Source organism: Antechinus flavipes, chromosome 6, assembly GCF_016432865.1.
Source record: "Antechinus flavipes isolate AdamAnt ecotype Samford, QLD, Australia chromosome 6, AdamAnt_v2, whole genome shotgun sequence".
In the NCBI taxonomy this organism is placed as follows: domain Eukaryota; kingdom Metazoa; phylum Chordata; class Mammalia; order Dasyuromorphia; family Dasyuridae; genus Antechinus; species Antechinus flavipes.
This window is the reverse complement of record NC_067403.1, coordinates 209,577,140-209,596,728: the sequence shown is the minus strand read 5'-3', so window position 1 is coordinate 209,596,728 and position 19,589 is coordinate 209,577,140. Positions and strand designations below refer to the sequence as shown.

Genomic DNA, 19,589 nt, shown 5'->3' with positions numbered 1-19,589 from the left:
TTTACATTGGTCATATTTGTGTGAGGCAATTGGGCTTAAGCTCAGCATCACACATCTAGTATATGTTAAGTGTCTGGGACAGGATTTGAATTCAGGTCCTCCTCACTACAGGGCTGGTGCTTTATCCACTGCTCCATCTAGCTGCCTCCTTTCAGTCTACTTTAAAACCATTATAATGAGGAGTAAAAGTGGGCTAGGCATCGATGCTTCAGATTTGACTTCAGGTTTCAATTTGGTCTCCTTAGTAAAAGTAAGGAAAGGAAAGGACCTCTCATAAATAAATGGAGCCAAGGTACCAGATCTCTTTTGTCAGAGGAGAGAGGATTCTTCAATCAGATCCAGGCCATAATTTTCAAAGACTGACTCTGTGACCTTGACACTTATGACCCATTTACCCCTGATCTAAGAATAGAATATGGAAATCCAAGTTATATGAAAGGAAATGGTCTGTATAGCTTCCAGAGATGCTGCCTGTCACGAAGATGTGAATGAACTGGAAATAGTCTTGGACCACAAACATTCCAGACCCTCTGAAGATGGAGCCTTGACTTCCAGGACAAAAATCCACTCTTAGCTTATGCTGACTCTGGACCAGGTTTCCTAGATTTGGGGGCTGCTACCCTTGTAAGGTTTTTGTTTTGTTTTTCTTGTTGTTTACCTATTATCATAAACTCGAGTATCCCTTTTCCTGAGTCTCTTTGAGGCTGGAGATTTCATCATTCATTCATTTAACTAGCATTTATTAAGAACCGATAGCATGCATACTATTAGGAGAGTAATGTGTTCATCATGGGATCATAGATTTTAGAAAGGACACCAGAGACCATGAACCTATTTTATAGATAGAGAAACTGAGGAATAGAGAAATTAAGCAATCTGCCCAGGATCACAGTCAGATGTGAGTGAGGATTTGAAATCAGATCTGCTTGATTCCAAGTCTGGCACACTAAATATCATTTAACTATCTCTGTTGATCTTCCTTTTCCTATCCTTTGGATTTTCTGAATATTTAATTTTGAGACTTTTATGAGACCTGATTTATTGAAACTGACTCATTCTCTAAGCCTCTAGGGGCAAGCATTGAACAGGTGATTAGAGATTCGACTCTCATTGTTAACACCCTAGTTCTTCACAGATGCCAGCACCACCAGTGGCTTGCCCCTCCCAGGGCCCTTGTGACAGAGATTTACATGAAGGTCATTTTTCAATTAGGTAACATACAGAAGGCATCTGTCTTGGGCATTTGCTCTTTTTTTCCCCAGGATCAGAGGGGGCTCCCCAAACAAGCCCCTCCAGAAAATCAAATATTCTTGCTACTCCTGTTGGTGCCCATCCTAAGAAAATTCCCTTTTCTGGCAACAGAAGATAGTTAAACTCAAGCCAAACCCACGGTGATGGGCTGAAGTTGTCAGCTGCCAGGTCAGAACAGAGTATTTGGGATGCTGTCGGATCCTTTCAGCTGCTGCAGATGGGGAGGGAGGGAACTCCCTGTCCTCAGCCCAAATTGGCTCATGTTTTTCATGATCTTCACAGTTAGGAGGCAGCTGGGCCATAATAATTCAAGAATGCTGGATTCAGAGTCATGTGACCCTAGGATCGTATCAAGACTCAGCAACCCACTTTTGTCCTCAGTTTCCTTACGTGTAAAGTTACTGGTGGGTATCAGAGCTTTTTGGACTCTAAATATTGGAATCTTAAAATGATAGCTCGAAAACCAGCTCAAATTCATTCTGAGCAGAGACAAGAAAATCCTCTTCCTTTCTTAGACATCAAAGTTATTTTGTCTGTTTTTGTTCCAATCAGACTTCAGCTTAAATAACATAAACCTTGAGACCTCAAGGAGAAGGTAAAAGTGTGATCACAAAGCCCTTTCTTTTCTCTCCTCCCTCTCCCCTCCCCCCCAGCTTTGGTTGTAAGGGCAACTTTATCTCACATGGATTATCAATTCTTTCATTTCTCTTCCAAGCTACTGTGCCCTATATGGGGAAAAGTACCTCTGCTTTCTGTCTGCTTGGCTGGCTGCTGTCATTAGAGGTTCTCTTCTCTTCTCTTTCTCTCTCTCTCTCTTTCTTCCTTCTTCCCTCCTTCTTTCCCTCCCTCCTACCCACTTCTGTCTGTCTGTCTATCTGTCTCTCTCATCTCCCCCCCCCCTTAACTCCACCTCTTTGAGGTCTCAGAAAGCAAGAGGAGAGGAAAGGAGCATCCATAAAAAGCAATGTAATATCAAACAGCAGCAACCAGATGTTGTACTCAGCAGGGGAAGAGGAAGACAAGACCAGTTCACATTTCATCTTTGCTCCTTTATGGCAGGGATTCCCTTTGCTCATTCCTCCAATAGTCCCAATGAGCTCAATTGTACATTTGATTTTATTTGCTTGGGTCACAGCTACAAAGAAGAGCATAAGTGGATTTGGAATCTGTGTAAATTCGGGCAAGGGGAGGGGAAAGGAAAGGGGGCAGTGCTATCTCTTTATTAGGGCTTCCCATATACCTTGGAAATGACCTTGGAAATGTACTCCAATATAAAAGATGAATTTTACCTTGCAACATCTGTCACAATGGATCTGGAAAATGATGTAGACTAGTAGACTACAATCCCTCAGGCTAACATTAAGACTTGGAAAATGCAGAAGAAAGCTAAACAGTTTTTGCCTGAAGCCAGTTGTGGTAATGAATAAGATAGTCCATTCTTCTCTGAAAGAGAGTAGTAGGAGAGAAAGGAAGGAAGGAAGGAAGGAAGGAAGGAAGGAAGGAAGGAAGGAAGGAAGGAAGGAAGGAAGGAAGGAAGGAAGGAAGGAAGGAAGGAAGGAGGAAGGAAGGGAGGGAAGGAGGGAAGGAGGGAAGGGGGAAGGAGGGAGGGAGGGAGGGAAAGAGGGAGGGAAGGAGAGGGGAGGGAAAGAGGGAGGAATAGGGAGGGAAAGAGGGAGAGAGGGAGGGAGGAGGGAGGAATAGAGAAAGAGAGAGGGAGGGAAGAATAGTGAAGGAGGGAGAGAGAGAGGAGGAAGGAAGAGATAAAGGAAGAGAGGGAGGGAGAGGGGAGGGAGGAAGGGGGAAAAAGAAGGAGAGAGGGAGGGAGGGAAGGGATAAAGAAAGAGAGGGAGGGAGGGAAGGAAGAGAAGAAGAGAGGGAGGGAAGAAAGGGAAGGGAAGAAGAGAGGGAGGGAGGGAAGGGAAGGAGGAAGAGAGGGAGGGAAGGAATGAGGGAGAAAGGAAGAGAGGGAGGGAGGAAGAAAGGAAGGGAAGAGAGGGAGAGAGAGATGTAAGGGAGGGAGGAAGAGAGGAAGAAGGAAAGGAGGGATAGAGGGAAGAAAGGGAGGGAGGAAGGGAGGCAGGGAGGAAGGGAGAGAGGAAAGATAGAAGGAAGGAGGGAGGGAGGGAAGGAGGGAAAGAGGGAGGAAGGGAAAAAGAAAGAGGAAGAAAGAAAGAAGCAATGAAGAAAGGAAAGAAAGAAGAGTAAAGACTAAGAAAGAACAAAGTAATTTAAAGTGAGTGAGTCAGTATTGGGATATATTTTTAACATGTCCATAACAATAATTGGAATTGCCAGAATAGGTTGTTTTAGTTGTCAAGTCTTGAACCATATTGCTTCTGCCAGGATCTCCTGCTTGAGGCTATTCCATGTCCTTCACTGCTCAGTGATCTCTCTAAGGCAAAGAATTTTTGTTTATGTGGGGTTATATCTATCAATATTTACTGTATTAGAAACCTGATGCATTTAAAAAATTAATTTATTTTAAATATTTATATAAATTTTTCTTAAAAACTTAATGAGACTAGTAGTATTAACTTACATAATTTTGCAAATCTCTTTAAAGTCTGGCTTAACAGAGGACAGCTGGATTCTTATCTCTGTTTCTTCCATAAATATATTATTTTGGTTGAAGTATATGAACAAAATCAAGCCTCACACAGATACATAGATGGAAAGGAGAGAAGTATTTTAGTACCAGATAACATCTTAATATTTTTATGAAAAGTTTTGACTTCACAGATATCCTGAAAGGGTCTTGGGGATCTCTAGGATCCACAGGCCACAGTCATTACTTTAACTGTACCTGTGGACAAACAGCAGTGTTCTATAGCCTTTGTTCCATTTCAGTGGATTTGAGTGTCCCACTTTTTAGGGCCTTTTTTGTTATTATTTTTATTTATTGTAAATGTCTTATAATAAAGTATCAGTAAAAAAGTCAGATAGAACAAAAATAAAATTCTATGTAAAATCATAAATTAGTTTGTCATAAGAAAAAATAAATATATATTTAAACTTTAACATAAAGGTCCCTTACCAAGAGCTAATTGTATTTTGATAATTATATCAAAATATAATTAGTTCCTTTAAAAATTCTGTGTATTTTATTTTGTTCATTTTAAGAACATTATTCTTAAAAGAGATCCATAGGCTTCACCAAACACTACTTAAAGGCTCCATTTCTCTCTTCTCCCTTCCCTTCCCTCTTCTACTCCTTACCCCTTCCCCAGGTTAAGATCTTCTTATTTTTCTTATTTCCATATTCACTTCCAATTTCTCCAATACTCATTAAGATCTTTATAAAAACTGTTATTCATTTTATTTCCCAAGTCTGTTTCTCATGTTCAGCTTTCTTCTATCTAGAGCTTGCTTCATTTATTTTTTGGTTTTCCTACCTATTAAAAAGTACCTAGTAAGACTAAAATTAAACTAAATTAATACTATAATTATGTAATATTTTCATTCCATAAGTGAGAGAATGAAGCTGTATCACCACCACCACCACCACCAAAATCCAAAATAAACAAACCAAAAAGTCCCCTTCTCTTGGATTTTACTTGGCTGTTTCTTTTAGAGATTGGGTACATAGAAATACATACATACATACACATATACAAATATTTATGTGAGATTAGGATACACACACACACACACACACACACACACACACGCTCCCTTTTCATTTAAAAAAAGTTTTCATCTATTTAATAATACCATGCCTTTGTCCATGAAGTTGGCCTTTCTGATTCTTCATAAAATCAATCATTTTAGACCTCAAAGAGACCTGGAGAGTGGCTATAGTTTAATTCTTTTTTTTTCTTTGATGAAAACAGAAAGGTTGGATAAATTGAACAAATATAAAGAAGCCAGATCAAGAATCCAGCTTTCTGGCTCACAGCTCAACTTATCATAGGCTTTTGGTGGTAGGATGTAAGCTCCTTGATTGAGACTTTGGTCTTTGAATCTCCTGCACAGCACAGCTCTCTCTGATCAGTAGCATTTACTTAAATGTCTGTTGACTGGTCTGCCGGCAGTGGTGAAGAATTGATGCTGATCTATATTGATACTTTCCATCAGGAAATAGAGTGAGCTGCCATAATCTATCAAACTTTAGGACAGATATCATGTATTCCTGCAGAAAAGAAGCTTTATTATTATCCACAAAAGTTTATTTAGTGTTTACTATGCAGGGGGTGCTGTCCTAGGTGCTAAGAATACAAAGATGTATTTAAGACACAATCTTTACCCTGCAAGGAATATAAGGATATATTTAAGGAGCCTTTGCCCTTGAGAGTTTATAATTTAGTATTAAGGAGATAAGACATATAATAGAAGATGAGACATAAAACAACAACAACTAATATTTATGTAATACTATACTAAGCACTTTTTATAAATATCATCTCAACAACCCTGGTAGTAGGTTAGTGCTATTATCCCCATTTTACAGATGAGGAGATTGAGGCAAGCAGAGCTTAATTAACTCATCTAGGGTTACATAGCTAATAAATGTAAGACTACATGTGAGCTCCTGTCTGGAAGCGCTCCAGTGCTCTATCCATTGTGCTACCTAGATTCCTTATTTAAAAACAAACAAAACCTAACAAGACAATGTAGTGTGAGAAATGAAGATTTTGAGTGCTCTGAAACTAGGTGACTTTTCAGGTTTCCTTCAGTTTTGAGATTCTGTGAGAAGCTTGGGGTCAAAGAAGGTCCCCCCTGTAAGAGGGAGGGCAGGAAATGAGATTTCCCCAGGAGTTGGTTGAGTGATTTCATTCTCAGAATTTCATTGTCAGAATGACAATCAGAATGATAACTCAGAATGATTTTTTAGAGTTAGAAAGGAATCTCTTAACCATAATTCAATCAAGTACATATAAGAGTGTGGGTATGTGTATGTGGATATATATATAGGAGTGTGTGTGTGTGTGTGTGTGTGTGTGTGTGTGTGTGTACGTGGGTGTGTATAGGAATTTGTGTGTATGGGAGTATGTACGTATGTGAGTGTGTATGTGTGTGTGTGTTTCTGTATGTGTTTGGACACACATAGACATGTATACAGGACTTGAAGCTGACCCTATCTGGATTTCTTTTCTGCAGGGTCTGAAAGTCCCATTCTTTTTCACACCTATATTGTGACTAAATTTCCACATCCTTTAACTCTCAGGTCAAGTCCTGTCAGTGCCTCAGACTTTTAATCCCTAAAAGGACCTCCCTAACAAGCAGTGCTAGTCCAGGTACCTGAAAGGATTAATATGACCCCACTCCTTTCCATCTGTCCAAGGACAGACAGTCCTTGTGACCAGGCTGCCCAGAAGCACCTGTGAGCCTACATAGGGCTGGTTGTGACTCTGCTCCAGGACTCATGTAACTCTTCACTCCATTGCCTCGAGTCAGCCTTGCTCACAGGAAGCTCCTCTCCTCCCTCCCTTCCATCTTTCTGACTGCTTCAAGTGCATCCAGCTGTATGATCCTATTGCTTTCCAAATGCTCACAGCAATGCAGATCTTAGTGAGTGTTTCTTCTGTCTATCCTGGCTGGAGTCATCTCTTCCTTTATATGCCTGTTCTCTATCAGCACCATTTATCCACAGAACCCCAATGATCAGCAGTTACTTTACAGGCTCTTGTGATTGGGAGTTGCTAATATTCTGATGTCACAGGAAAAGCATAGAATGAGTCAGAAGACCTGGGGTCCAATCCCCATTTAGCCACTACTGTATGCTTAGACTAATCTGTTCTCTTTGTTCCTCCATTTTTTTCATCCATAAAATTAGATAATTTCTAATATCGTTTCCAGTTTAAAAAATACTTGTGATTTTATGAGTACAAATAGTCTGGAGCTCACAGCCATAAGGTTAACACTATTTTTCCTGTTAAAAATCCTTCCCTGAGTCAAAGGGCAGGTGTTTTTTCAGGGGCTTTTTTTTTGGGGGGGGGGGAAGTTATCCCTTGATAAGCACCAAGCTCTTTTGTGCTGCTGTATTATCTTCCTATGCTCATTTCCAATCCTCTATACAAAGGTTCTCAGCTTCTCCCAAAAGAAGGATCTGAAGGGTAAAGTTCCCTTCCTTATTCTCAATTACCTCCAGTCCAGTTGATATTGAGAATGTAGACTTTCATCCATGCTGACAAATGAGAGGGAAGGTTGGAGGGTGCCTGCATACATCTTCCTATTTCTGATGGACAGGTTGGAAATACTAGACCTGTGGTGAAGGTTTGTAAGAGAATTGCTTTTCTTTGTCTCAGATAGTTAGCTCAGGGATTAGCGTAGATTAGAAGTTCAACCATAAGGAGAAGGGAAGAAAAGAAAAGGGAATAAGCATTTATTAAGTGCCTATTATGTGTTGGGCACATTATCTCATTTGATTCTCACAACAACCCTAAAAAGTAGATTATGATCCTTATTTTATAGATAAGTAAACTGAATCAGACAGAAATTAAGACTTGATTCAATATTATATATTTACACAGCTAGTAAATGTCTGAGACTGGATTTGAACTCACTGATATTGGCCCAACACTGACATTGAGTTGAGTTGGTTGACATGTGATCTCTAGTTACCAATAGGACCAGCTATTTGTAATAGTTAACTTTTGTACAGATCTTGAATGTTTGCAATTGTTCAGTCATGTGACCCCATTTGTGGTTTTCTTAGCAAAGATACTGATTTGCCATTTCCTTCTCCAGCCCATTTTAGAGATGAGGAAATTGAGGCAGATACGATTAAATGATTGCCCAGGGCTACACAGCTGGTAAGTATATGAGTTAAAATTTGAACTCAGGAAATAAGAGTCTTCCTAACTCCAGGGCAAGCTCTCTATTGACTGTACCACCTAGCTGCCCCAAGATTTGCAAAGCACTTTAGAAATATATATTATCACATTTCATCTTTACAACAATACTCATTATTATTAGCTATTAGCCCCATTTTATAGATAATAGAGTATATTTCAATTTGTGCAATCTGTCACACATTATTATTGGAAAAAAATTGAATCTGTGCCCTTTGTGCTACTGATGAGCCACCCATTTCTATATACCAAGAACTGCACATCAGATGCAAGAATCCAGCGAGGTTCCCAACTTCTTAGCCAGGACATAGATTTATGAGAAGGGATACAATCATTTTCACTCGTCCCAGTCAGCCAGCTCCACGACCATCTTTGCCGTTTCCACACCCTCCTTTCTGCTGTACAGCCTGAATGAAGAAGATGGTGAGCAGATCAAGAGCCAGATTGAGGCTCTTTTGCCACCCCCGTCCGAAAAACAACAGCCACCCACTGTACCCAATTACTGTGGAAGTGCCTGATGGTGAAGCAGGCAACACACGACTCACTGGGTCTCACATGGCCCCCCTGGTTGGGGGTTGGGAAGTATCTCAGCTAGGGTTCAGTAGGGACTCACTGAGTCTCACGTGGCCCCTGTGATTGGGAGTTGGAAGATATCTCAGCTAGGGTTCAGTAGGAAGAGCTCAAAGACTAGGAAGAGCTCAGCATCTGCATATATTGTAGCTATCTTAAAAGTTAAGTAGGGATTCAATTCCCAGAAGACTCATTCTATCCCAAAACACCACTGGATACCTGCACCACAAGCTCAGACAAGTTACAGCCAGCTCTTACGAGGAAATGGAAGCTCTGTCTTGGGCACCATGAGGGGAGATTAAAAAATTAATAATAATAACCCTTGGGGAACTCACAGTCAAAAATTTAATATGGTGGTTAGGTTGCCTTAGTAGAAGTAGAGTGAATGTCTAGACCAAAAGAAGTTGGAATCTTGCTGTAACCCTGTTAAGGCCAGACTACATCTCTACTACTTTTTCCAGTTCTAGGTATCACATTATAGAAAGGTTACTGACAAATGGAAGTATATCCAGAAAAAAAACAATGAGGATGATGAGGGGACTTGAAAACCTTCAACCTGGGGAACCACTGAAGGAATGGGGGCTGTTTAGCCCAAAAAGAAAAAGACTTAAGGCTCATAACTGCTTTCAAATATTTAAAGACTGTTCCAGGGTGAGGAAGTTAAAGTGGGCAGAGAAGGATTTTTTCAGAGGGTGTCCCAAAAATATTAGTGCAATCTTAAACTTATTAAGCCCGGGCAGCTGAGTGGCTCAGTGGATAGAGCACTACTTGGTATCCATTGAAATCTAGCCGTGTGACCTTGAAAAAAGTCATTTAGCCTCTGCCTGTTCCTCAGCTGTAAAATGGAGATAATAACAATTGTCGCTTTTCAGATAACAATAGATGAAAGGCTAAAATAAAATATTTGTGAGCCTTTATAAAATACTTGCTATTATTTTGCTTGATCCCAGAGTCAAGGACTGATGTTAACAATGTTGTAGATAGAGAAGCTAAGGAAGAAACATCAGAGAGAAATGCCACCTTGGAAGCTGGTAGAAGCAGGGAGCAGGAGAGGGGTGGTAGAGTTTATGATGATGGAGAAGAAATAAGGGTGTGGGAGGGAGTTTTCAACATGGCAGTTTTCATTCAAGTGAAAATTACTGGCCATGGGAACCAGAGAAGTCAAGGCTGGAGATTTTGGAAAATGTTCTAAGTGGACTCCTGGTTGGAGGACTATGGTTACCCTCTGAGAAATTCATCACTTTTTGGAGGACTTGCTCTGAAACTCAACAAGTCTGTCCCACAACAGTTTCTCACCTGCCAATCCCTAATAAAATTTTATTATCCAAATTTCTTCTCAAAAACCTGTAAAACTTAAATATGTGGTATGTATATATACCTATATACATAGACACATAGACACGTATATTTACATCTATGTATATTTATATTCACATAATATAATTATTTTTATATATAATTATATTTATTATATATTTAATTTATATTAGTTTATTATTTACTTATTTAATAATCTTTTAATATATTATACATGAAATATTATATTATGTATTATATATAATAAAATACCTATAAACTTTAAAAAGTGACAACTCTTCCTCCCTGCATCTTTCTTTTCCTAGATCCTCTCTTTTCTTCTTTCTGATTCCAGCTCCCTGAGCTAACATAGGATAGCCTGGTATACCCCACTTGAGAATACTCATAAGTCAAGTCATCTATGGTTTACAGTTTTGTCCATAGGGCAATGAATAAACAGTCCACTTAGTCCCATGCAGTGCTAGGTGGAACAAGACGATAACTTAGAACCCAGGTCAGGAGAGTATAGATTTAGAGCTGGACGTGACTTTAGAGATTTAGTTTCATCCCTTTATTTTACAGAAGAGGAAACTAAGGTTAGAAAAATTAAGTGATTTGCCCAATGTCACCTAGGTAGAATCAAAAGTAGGACTTGAACCCAGTGCCCAAACTAGTGCTCTTTCCATTGTATCCCATGACCTCCCATTATGATTCATTTCATTGTCACCCTTATTTTAATTTCCTTTGATGGAAGATGGGGGAAGAGGAAGAATCAACATAAGAGTGAGAATTGTGTCCCATATTATACAAAGATAATTCATCTAGGTCCTCTTTTCCATCTCCCCTTCCCCAGTCACTTCCCCTGACTCCTTCTTTCTCATCCATCTTCCTGGTCTTTCTAATATTCTTTACATCTCTACTCTCTTTCCCCCATGCTACTCAAAGCAGTCTGTTCTGAGCCCCAGTAGCAGCACCTAAAGGAGGCACCTTTGTCAGGTGAACTGAAATTTGAATAGTTCAAAAGACCAAGAGAAAAATGAATTCATGGAAGAAGCAGGACAGGGAGAGAAGGTTCTTGGCTTTCCTCCTGCTCGCAATTCTCCCTGGCTCAGTATCCTGCTTTTCTTACTTTTCTCTGAATGAAAATGCACAAAAACCATCATCTTTTCAATTCAACATTTTTCTTTTAAACCTGCAAAGCAATTCAGCCAAACAGGGCTTCTCTTTGAGGGATGAAAGGGCTCCTGTTGTTCGCATCAGACTCTGAGTACAAGATAGCCTTCCAGCTTGGAGAGGGATGCAGTCTGTTAATCCAAACCTCTCGGTGATCTGGCTAAATTCTGTGTGATTTTGTCTCTTACTGCCACGACAGAATTCTGGGGAGAAACCACAGGAAGTAGACCCTGCCTCTGCCTACTCCTTATCAAATTAAGCTCTCACACCCTTCCCCCACCCCCAACTAACCTCCTCCTTCTCTCCTCCCTCCAAGATACTAATTTAAAATCTGCTTTGCCAACAACCAGGGTATTTTGGGAAGCTGCTTCTCCCGTCAGGGTTACAATAAGTCAATGAGTCATTCTGATTCTATACCTCATTAATCAACTGTGTAGGAGTGAAGCTTTCTCTTGAGGTCTATTGTATCCCCTTGACCCCCACCATTTCTACATGGACTGAGTGGCTGATTTTTCCTGGGCTTCAATTTTCCTCGACTATGAAATGAAGGGGTTGGATTAGGTGACCCCCGAGGGGACGTTCCTTCTTATTTCAGAGCAGTAATTCTATGATGCTTTGTCTTCTGGGATTTCTAAGCTGTCTCTCTGATTCTAGCTCTGCTGCTTGTGAGGGTGGATGATGGACACAGAATTGGGGAGGGTCAAGCATGTCTCAGGGTTAAGGATAGGGGGATTTGGAGCTATCCAAGGGATAGCACTGAAGCTGATTTTCAGACTACTTAGCAGGTACTTTACAATCTCTATCCTGAGAGGAACAGCAAGAGAGAAATAGGAGCAAGGAGTCCCTTTCTGAGAAGCTCTGAATGACTTTCTATGCAAGGTGGACAGAAAGAAATTGATCAAAGCTAAAGAAAGCTGGTCCCCGAGTAAGGGAAAGTCCCAGTAAAGTAGGAAATAGTCCAACAACAAGCATTTATTAATCTCTTACTTTGTGCTGGGCTTTACACTAAGATCTAGAGATATAAGGAAAAGCAAAAATACAGTTTCTGCACATTCTGATGGAGGAAACAACATAAACAACTAGGTAAATAGATACCTATACATACATATTTACATATAAAAGACACCATTTATGTATGTGAGTCTATATATATACATAGATCTACACATATATCTTTTATATAAAAATATATTTAAGTAAATTATATATCATATTCATATGGAAAGGATATATGTGTTTATATGTCTTTTATATATAAATATATAATAAATTATATAGCATATTTATACACAAAAGATATTACACATATGTATACACACATGGCTTTTAATATATTATGCATAATATATAACAAATTATTATATATAAATATATTGTATATATTATATTTACCTACCATGTATACATATACCCACACATTTATTTAATATATAAATATATTATACATAATTTATAATAAATAATCTATAAAGGTATGTGTATATTGTATTTATCTGGCATATATACATATACACATGTCTTTTATATATAAATATGTATAATTTATACAAATTATCATATATAAAGGTATATGTGTATATTATATTTATCTAGCATATATATGTGCAAATATGGCTTTTATCTATAAATATAGTATTCATAATTTATAACATATACATTATATATTAATATATAAGTATAATACAAATATACTTATATATTAATATATAATATATATATTATAGATATAAATAGATATAAACAATATATAAATGTATATTATACCTATATAAAGAGATATTTGCATATACATATACATGAATATACACACATACACAGTGTAAATGAAGGTAATTTCAGAGGGCACGAACTAGGATTGGGAATATAAGGGATACCAGGAAAAGACATCATCTAGGCCCTTTAACTCTTTCTTTAGGATACTAGTTTTCCAATTGCCTGGATTGGAATAGAGATCACAGGATTGAAAGACTGGGTAGAGGGAAGGCTCTTTTCCACTGGGGATACCTGGAGGGGAGGGACAGCAAGCTAGGGTGAGGAAGGTCCTGACTCCAAACCATTTTCAAGGTCCACAAGCACTTTGGTCGTGGAAGAGGAATTAATCTTTATAATGGTCCTGATCTTACAGATCACCCTCATTACTCAGAGTCTTTGGGGGAAATTTTACTCTAATGGAGCTCCAGAAATAGCCATCTGGTATATGGGCAACAGAGTAGAGTGGTTTGGAGCATAGAACTGGGTTTGTAGTCTCAGAATGTCAGGGTTATTTAGTTTGCCCTTCCTCAGGTCAGAAGATTGGGATCCGAATCCTAACTCCTCCACTTAGTTTCTAGTTACATAACACTGGGCAAATGACTTAACCCTGCTGAACCTCAGTTTCCTCACTTGTAAAATGAGGTTAATAATACTTGCTTAGCTACTTTTCCCAGTTGGGTTGTTTTTAGGATAGCACTTTGGGAACCTTCAAGTGCTATTATAGGATGTCCCAAAAATCTTAGTACATACAATAGTCTTAAAACTAAATTTTTGTTTTAAATAAATTGTTATTTCTGCCTTTTTAAATATAAAACCAAACATTTCTTGATTCACTTTGTCATTCTTTTACCTTCCCTTCTCAGAGAGCCACTTATCTTAAAACTATTGAGGTTGAACAAGCTAGTTATATATTTAAATTATTTGCTTAAAACTGAACTAAGACTTTTGGGATACACTGTATAAATGTGTTATTGTTGCAAATGTAATGAATTTTGGGGATGAGGAGCAAGTGCTTTTGACTGAGGTATGGTCAGTGCCCTCAAATATTCCCCAGAGCTTATAATCCTATCTTGAATTCCCCTACAGTAAAAATGAACAGAGTTCCTCCATAGGCACAGAATTCCAGGTAAACCCATACATAGGAGAGATGAGAAGCAAATGGTAGGTGGGGGGAAATGGGGAGGGATCCATAAGTGTAGACCATGACATAAAGCATTCATTTTTTTTCAATGTATTGATCAATTTTGCTGAATTTTTTCTTGAAGAAATTTGTCATAAGGAATATCTCTGAGAAGGGGAGGGATAGAGAAGGGGAAGGAAATCTAAGTAATAGAAAAATCAAAAGATTATGGGAGAAATCTCTTCTTTGAATTCATAAATAGGTTATTATGGCCAAAATAAATCCACCACAAACACAGAAATTATAGATTATTATGTTTATGCACCAGTTCAGGATTGAAATCCTGAGTAGGATTCTAGAGGCTTTTTATAGACAAAATTACCTCAGAGAGAGAAATCAATTCTTTTACATATTGCAATGTTATACATCCTCTTATGACCTAAATGTTGAACAAATTTAAACAGAATCATAATCTCATACATCCCTAAGGAAACAAACCTAGTTAAAACAGATTTTATAGGTAAACTAAGTTACAGATTAAACTGAATTTAGAGGGTTCACAATGGGCTGATTGAGAGAAGAGATTTACATGCCTACAAAGTTGGAGTCAGGAAAATCCTTCCTCAAATAAGGTAAGTCAAATTACTTTTGGAAGTCTTGATTGCCTTTTTGACTTCTTATCTGAGGAATGTTTGAGATTTTAAGTAAATTTTTCACATCCCATGAAACAGGTTTCCGCCAGTTTGAAAACCTTTTTACTATGAGAAATAGCCCTGACCTCCACCATAAAAATGGTGGTTAATAAATGGAAATAAAAATTTCTTGCGATATCAATTTCTGAAGGGAATGAGAGGCAAAAGTATAATATTATTTTTTAGGAATACACTATTTTCATTGAGATTCTGAGATTTTGCCATTGTCTTTAATGTCCAAAGGCAGAGGAGAGTATGGGTGGTGGAAGGCCCTGGTGGGTCATGGTCTACTAACTTTCTAAAGTACTTCTTCTCCTTTGCTTTCTTCCAGCAACCCCACAACATACTGCAGAGGCGCCTCATGGAGACCAACCTCTCCAAGCTCCGCAACAGCCGGGTTCCTTGGGCCCCCAAGACCAACAGACTTAGTCAGACCAAATCTGAAGCACTGAAGAAGACTGAGGAAGGGGACATGATCCTGGTGTCCTGCCAGGTAACATGCTGCACAGAGGTTTTGTGGGGGTGGGGAGGAAGACTACATTTCTGTCTGAGAATTAATGGAACTTCTCTGACCAGAGGCTCTTCCTTAGCCCCATTCAGCAGTGTTGACAAAATTTTATTGTTTTGGTCTCTAAACTGTGAGTAGTTGGAGCTATATAAAGCAGGCTTAGAGATAGGTTTTAGAGATCAAGTAGCAATTTAATTAATCACTTAGGTGAAGAGTACAGTTAGCAAACTGCAAATTCTCCTGAGTAGGAGACCTCCTGTTTCAGAAAAGGTAGAGATTTTCTACACAAATCAAGGTGGATTATAATACAATCATTTCCAGACCTCAGTTGTTTCCCATGAGAGGTCAACAAATCTAGAACAATATGGGTGTTCTGTCAGTCCTATGGGAACATTTCGTAGTGTTTGTTTCAAATCAGGATGGTCATTACTTGGGGGGAACAGAACCAAAGTTCTGTGATTCTACAATCTTTGATCCACTTCACTTAACATATGCAGAAGAGCTGCATTATAAGAGTCTGATTCCCAAGCCAGAAAAGGCAGCTCTGAAAAATCTAAATTAGCATATTCATTTTATATGTCATCTTGATAATTATAAAAATCATAGGAATGATTTTTCTACGAGAAAAGAACCAATGGCTCTCTGGGGAACATCATCAGCACCAAACTGCAGACAGCTTTGACTTAGGGAAGACCCAGGCACCAGCCTAATGATCTTTACTTTGTTCCTTACTGTCAAACCAAGGAAAGAATCAGGGTGTCCAGGCAAACTACTAGACCAAGGCATGATTTGTAATGCAGATAGCAGGATTAGAGTTAGATTGAATCTGGGTCAAAAAGACCAAGGAAAGGCAGATTAAAAATATGTACGTATGCTTATTCTCTCTGTTTCTTCAACGAAATCACTTAACTTCCCTCAGTCTCAATTTTTTCATCTGAAGTCCAGCTTCTTAAACTGTGAGTCCCAACCCTATATAGGTTCTTGTAACTGAATGTGAGGGTTGTGAAATTCTGATTTACTATCAGTAAATGTTTGATTTGCATACCTATTTTATAAACCTATATACCTGGGGTCATTTAAAATTTTCTTGGGCCAAAAAAGGTCAAGACTAGAAAAAGTTCCAGAAGTCCTGATCTAAAAAATGGAGTTGGCAGATAGGGCTACTAAGATTACTTCCGGTAATCAATTCTTCAGTCCTGTAGTCTCATGTCCCTCTGAGGGAATCCAAACAGCTCAAATACTCTCAGATCAAGTCTGAGATTAGGAATGTTTCTTAAGCTATAATGGGCAGCCAGGTCCCAGAGAAACACTCTTTCTCCTACTTTGTGAATCATCAAGGAAGGAAACAAGAATTTATTAAGTGTCTACTATATCCCAGGGACTGTGCTAAGTAAATCTTTATAAATGTTATTTCATTAGTTCCTCACAACAATTCTGAGAGATAAGTGCTATTGCTATCTCCATTTTACAGTTGAAGAAACTGAGGTAAATAGATATTAAATGACTTGCCCAGGGATACATAACTAGTGAATGAGTATCTGCATTTGAACTCAGGTCTTCATGTCCAATGCTCTATCTATTGTACCACCAAGCTACCTACAACCAAAAAGGCTGTATTCTGCCTGTGTATTACTCTTTAATTCTCTCTTAGTCTTTACATCTTCCTCTCTTGGTCCCTTTCCCCTTTGCACCGTCAGCACCTTTGTAGTTACTGTTTGTAGTTACTTCGTAGTTACTGTTTCAGTCCAATGTTTTTCTTTCTACAGTGTGCTGGAAAGGACTTGAAAGCCTTGGTTGACACTGGCTGTCAACATAATCTTATCTCTTCTGCCTGTGTGGACAGACTAGGGTAAGTAGCAATTTGTGATGGAATGAAGTCAGACATTACCAGTCCACTCTATATAACTTCTGGGCCGTTGGAGATTCCCAAGCAGCATGGACCTCCTCCCATGCATTGTCTTAACAATCAAAAGAGCTAATGTATGTAAAGCATTTTGCAGCTGTCACATCACCAGACAAATGCCAGTTGTTCTTATGGGATTACAAGATGTCGGTGTTCAAAGGGATTTGAGACCTTTAAGGCTCAGGGAAGTTGTTGAGTTGCTTCGGTTATGTCTCACTTTCCATGTCTTTTGGGGGTTTTCTTGGCAAAAATTCTGGAGTCATTTACCTTTTCTAGATAGATATACATATCTTAGATTACAGAGCTAATAAATGAGATTCGGATCTTGATTTTTGTTGCTCAAAACTGAAAGGGACCTCTGAAGAAATGGCACTGAGACTACTGAACATGAACAAAAATTCCTTCTGTAATATCCTTGATAAATGAGCACCTAGTTTTTGCTTAGGACTTCATTGCTTCCCAAAGCAGTCTTTCCATTTTGGGGTAGCTCTACAAGAAATTGTTTCCTTGTGTTAAATCTGACCTTGTAATTTCTACCCATTGATCCTGATTTTACTCTCTGGAGCCAAAGACATTTTAAAAAATTACTTCTATCAAGGGATAGTCTAGTTAATGTTTAACAAACTGACTCTGTAGGAAAAAATATTCACAATACATTTTTAAGTTTAATCTGTATTATGAACATTTTCTCCATCACTTTCTTTAATCTAGATAATCAATAAAACAACAAATCAAGTCCTGATTTGAAGTATTTGCCAGTTTCAAAGGTATAAATGCCTGCACTGAAAATTTAACTATTGGCCCTTGTGAGCCAGCTCCAGTATACCTCTGTCTCTATCCTTCTTACACATATTATTGTTGTTGAGTTGCTTCGGTCATGTCTCACTTTCCATGTCTTTTGGGGGTTTTCTTGGCAAAAATTCTGGAGTCGTTTACCTTTTCTAGTTCATTTTACAGATAAACATAGCTAAGCAAACTTGCCCAGTGTCTCATAGCAAGTAAGTGTCTGAGTCCAATTTTGAACTCAGGTCCTCATGTCTCCTGGGCTAGTTATCTATCCACTGTGCTATCTAACTGCCTTATGTATGACAGCATTCAAATACTTGAAGACAGGTATGATGTACTTCCTAAATCTCTGTGGTTATTGATGTCAAGTTTCTCCAACCAGTCTTCACATAGCTTGATTTTTAAGACCTTTTTAACTTTCAGTTTTCTGTCTTCCTTGGGACACTTTTCCTAAAATGAGGCACCCAGAACCATAATATTCTACATGTGGTCTGACCATAGTAGAGTATGACATTTTTATTCTTGACACTTGGCCCTTCCTTCCCTTCTTCCTTCCTTCTTTCCCTCCTTTTCTTCCTTCCCTCCTTACATCCTTCCCTCCTTTCTTTTATTCTTTCCCTCCTCCTTTCCTTCCTTCCTTCCTTTTTCTCTTCCTTTCTTTCTTTTTTTCTTTACTTAATAGTCTTTTATTTTATTCAAATTACATTTAAAGATAATTTTCAACATTCTTTTTTGTAAGATTCTAAATTTCAAATTTTTCTCCCGCCTTCCATTTCCCCTCCCCAAGATAGCAAGTAAATCTGATATAGATTATATATGTGCCATCATGCTAAATAATTTCTACATTAGGCATGTTGTGAAAGAAAATTCAGGACAAAAAGGAAAAACCACAAGAAAGAAAAAAAACAAAAAAAGTAAAAATAGTATGCTTTAATCTGCATTCAGACTCCAATTTACTTTCTCTGGATGTGGATGGCATTTTCCATCCCAAATTTTTTGGAATTGTCTTGGATCACCGAATTATTGAGAAAAGCTAAGTGTCAAAATCAATCATGTCACAATGTTGCTATTACTGTATGCAATGTTTTCCTAATTCTTTCACTCAGGAGCGGTTCATGTCTTTACAAGCTTTTCTGAAATTCAGACACTGGGCCTTTCTTAGGAAACTAAGAACATATTAATCTTTTGGACTACCTTTCACACTGTTGTCACATATTGAGCTTGCAGTCCAATAGGCTCCTCAAATATCTTTAGATGAACTAATCCTTAAAAGCTAAAACCCAAGTAAATATCTGCTACATTTCCCTAATATAGAAGTCAAGTTACCTTGTTTAAAAACAAAGAATAGAAAAGAAAGAAAGGACAAAGATATATGAGCTGTTCTTGATAAAAACATTGGCCCATTATGATTATTACTTCCTTTTCTAGCAGTTGTCAACCTTTCCTTTAATAATGTATGCTAAAATTTTGCCAGAAATCAAAATGAAGCCTGATGGCTATTGTTTAGATTGCCCAATCCCTTTCCAGGGACCATCTTCTTATTCACTTTGTAGGTTGTTGATTTTCCAAATCCACACAGGGATTAGAATGGCATCTGTATTCCCTAAGGCATTTATTTTCTTACTGAATATTTCATAATCCTTAGCTTCAATTTCTGGATTCCTTCTGGCAGTATCATTTTTGTCCAAGGGGATCATCAGGGGTAGTTAGAAGTCATCAGATTTAACAACTGTTTGGAGTTTTTTCT

At 38.3% G+C, this 19,589-nt stretch overlaps 1 protein-coding gene and 2 long non-coding RNA genes across 5 annotated transcripts in view; 2 read left to right on the top strand and 1 right to left on the bottom strand.

Annotated features, from left to right (window-relative positions):
* LOC127541035 (uncharacterized) overlaps window positions 1–19,589 on the bottom strand; it is a 116,607-nt gene that overhangs the window by 40,326 nt on the left and 56,692 nt on the right. The gene's annotated exons all lie outside the window — the stretch shown is intronic.
* NRIP3 (nuclear receptor interacting protein 3) overlaps window positions 1–19,589 on the top strand; it is a 32,429-nt gene that overhangs the window by 1,927 nt on the left and 10,913 nt on the right. For both annotated transcript variants that reach the window (XM_051966085.1, XM_051966086.1), the window contains exons 3-4: window positions 14,977–15,138; window positions 16,920–17,002. In XM_051966085.1, coding sequence (XP_051822045.1) covers window positions 14,977–15,138; window positions 16,920–17,002 — 245 coding nt within the window. The remainder of the gene's footprint in view (window positions 1–14,976; window positions 15,139–16,919; window positions 17,003–19,589) is intronic.
* LOC127541034 (uncharacterized) lies at window positions 678–9,998 on the top strand. Its single transcript, XR_007948352.1, has 4 exons — window positions 678–1,419; window positions 1,534–1,655; window positions 7,939–8,003; window positions 9,074–9,998. It is a non-coding gene; the product is annotated as an uncharacterized LOC127541034 (long non-coding RNA).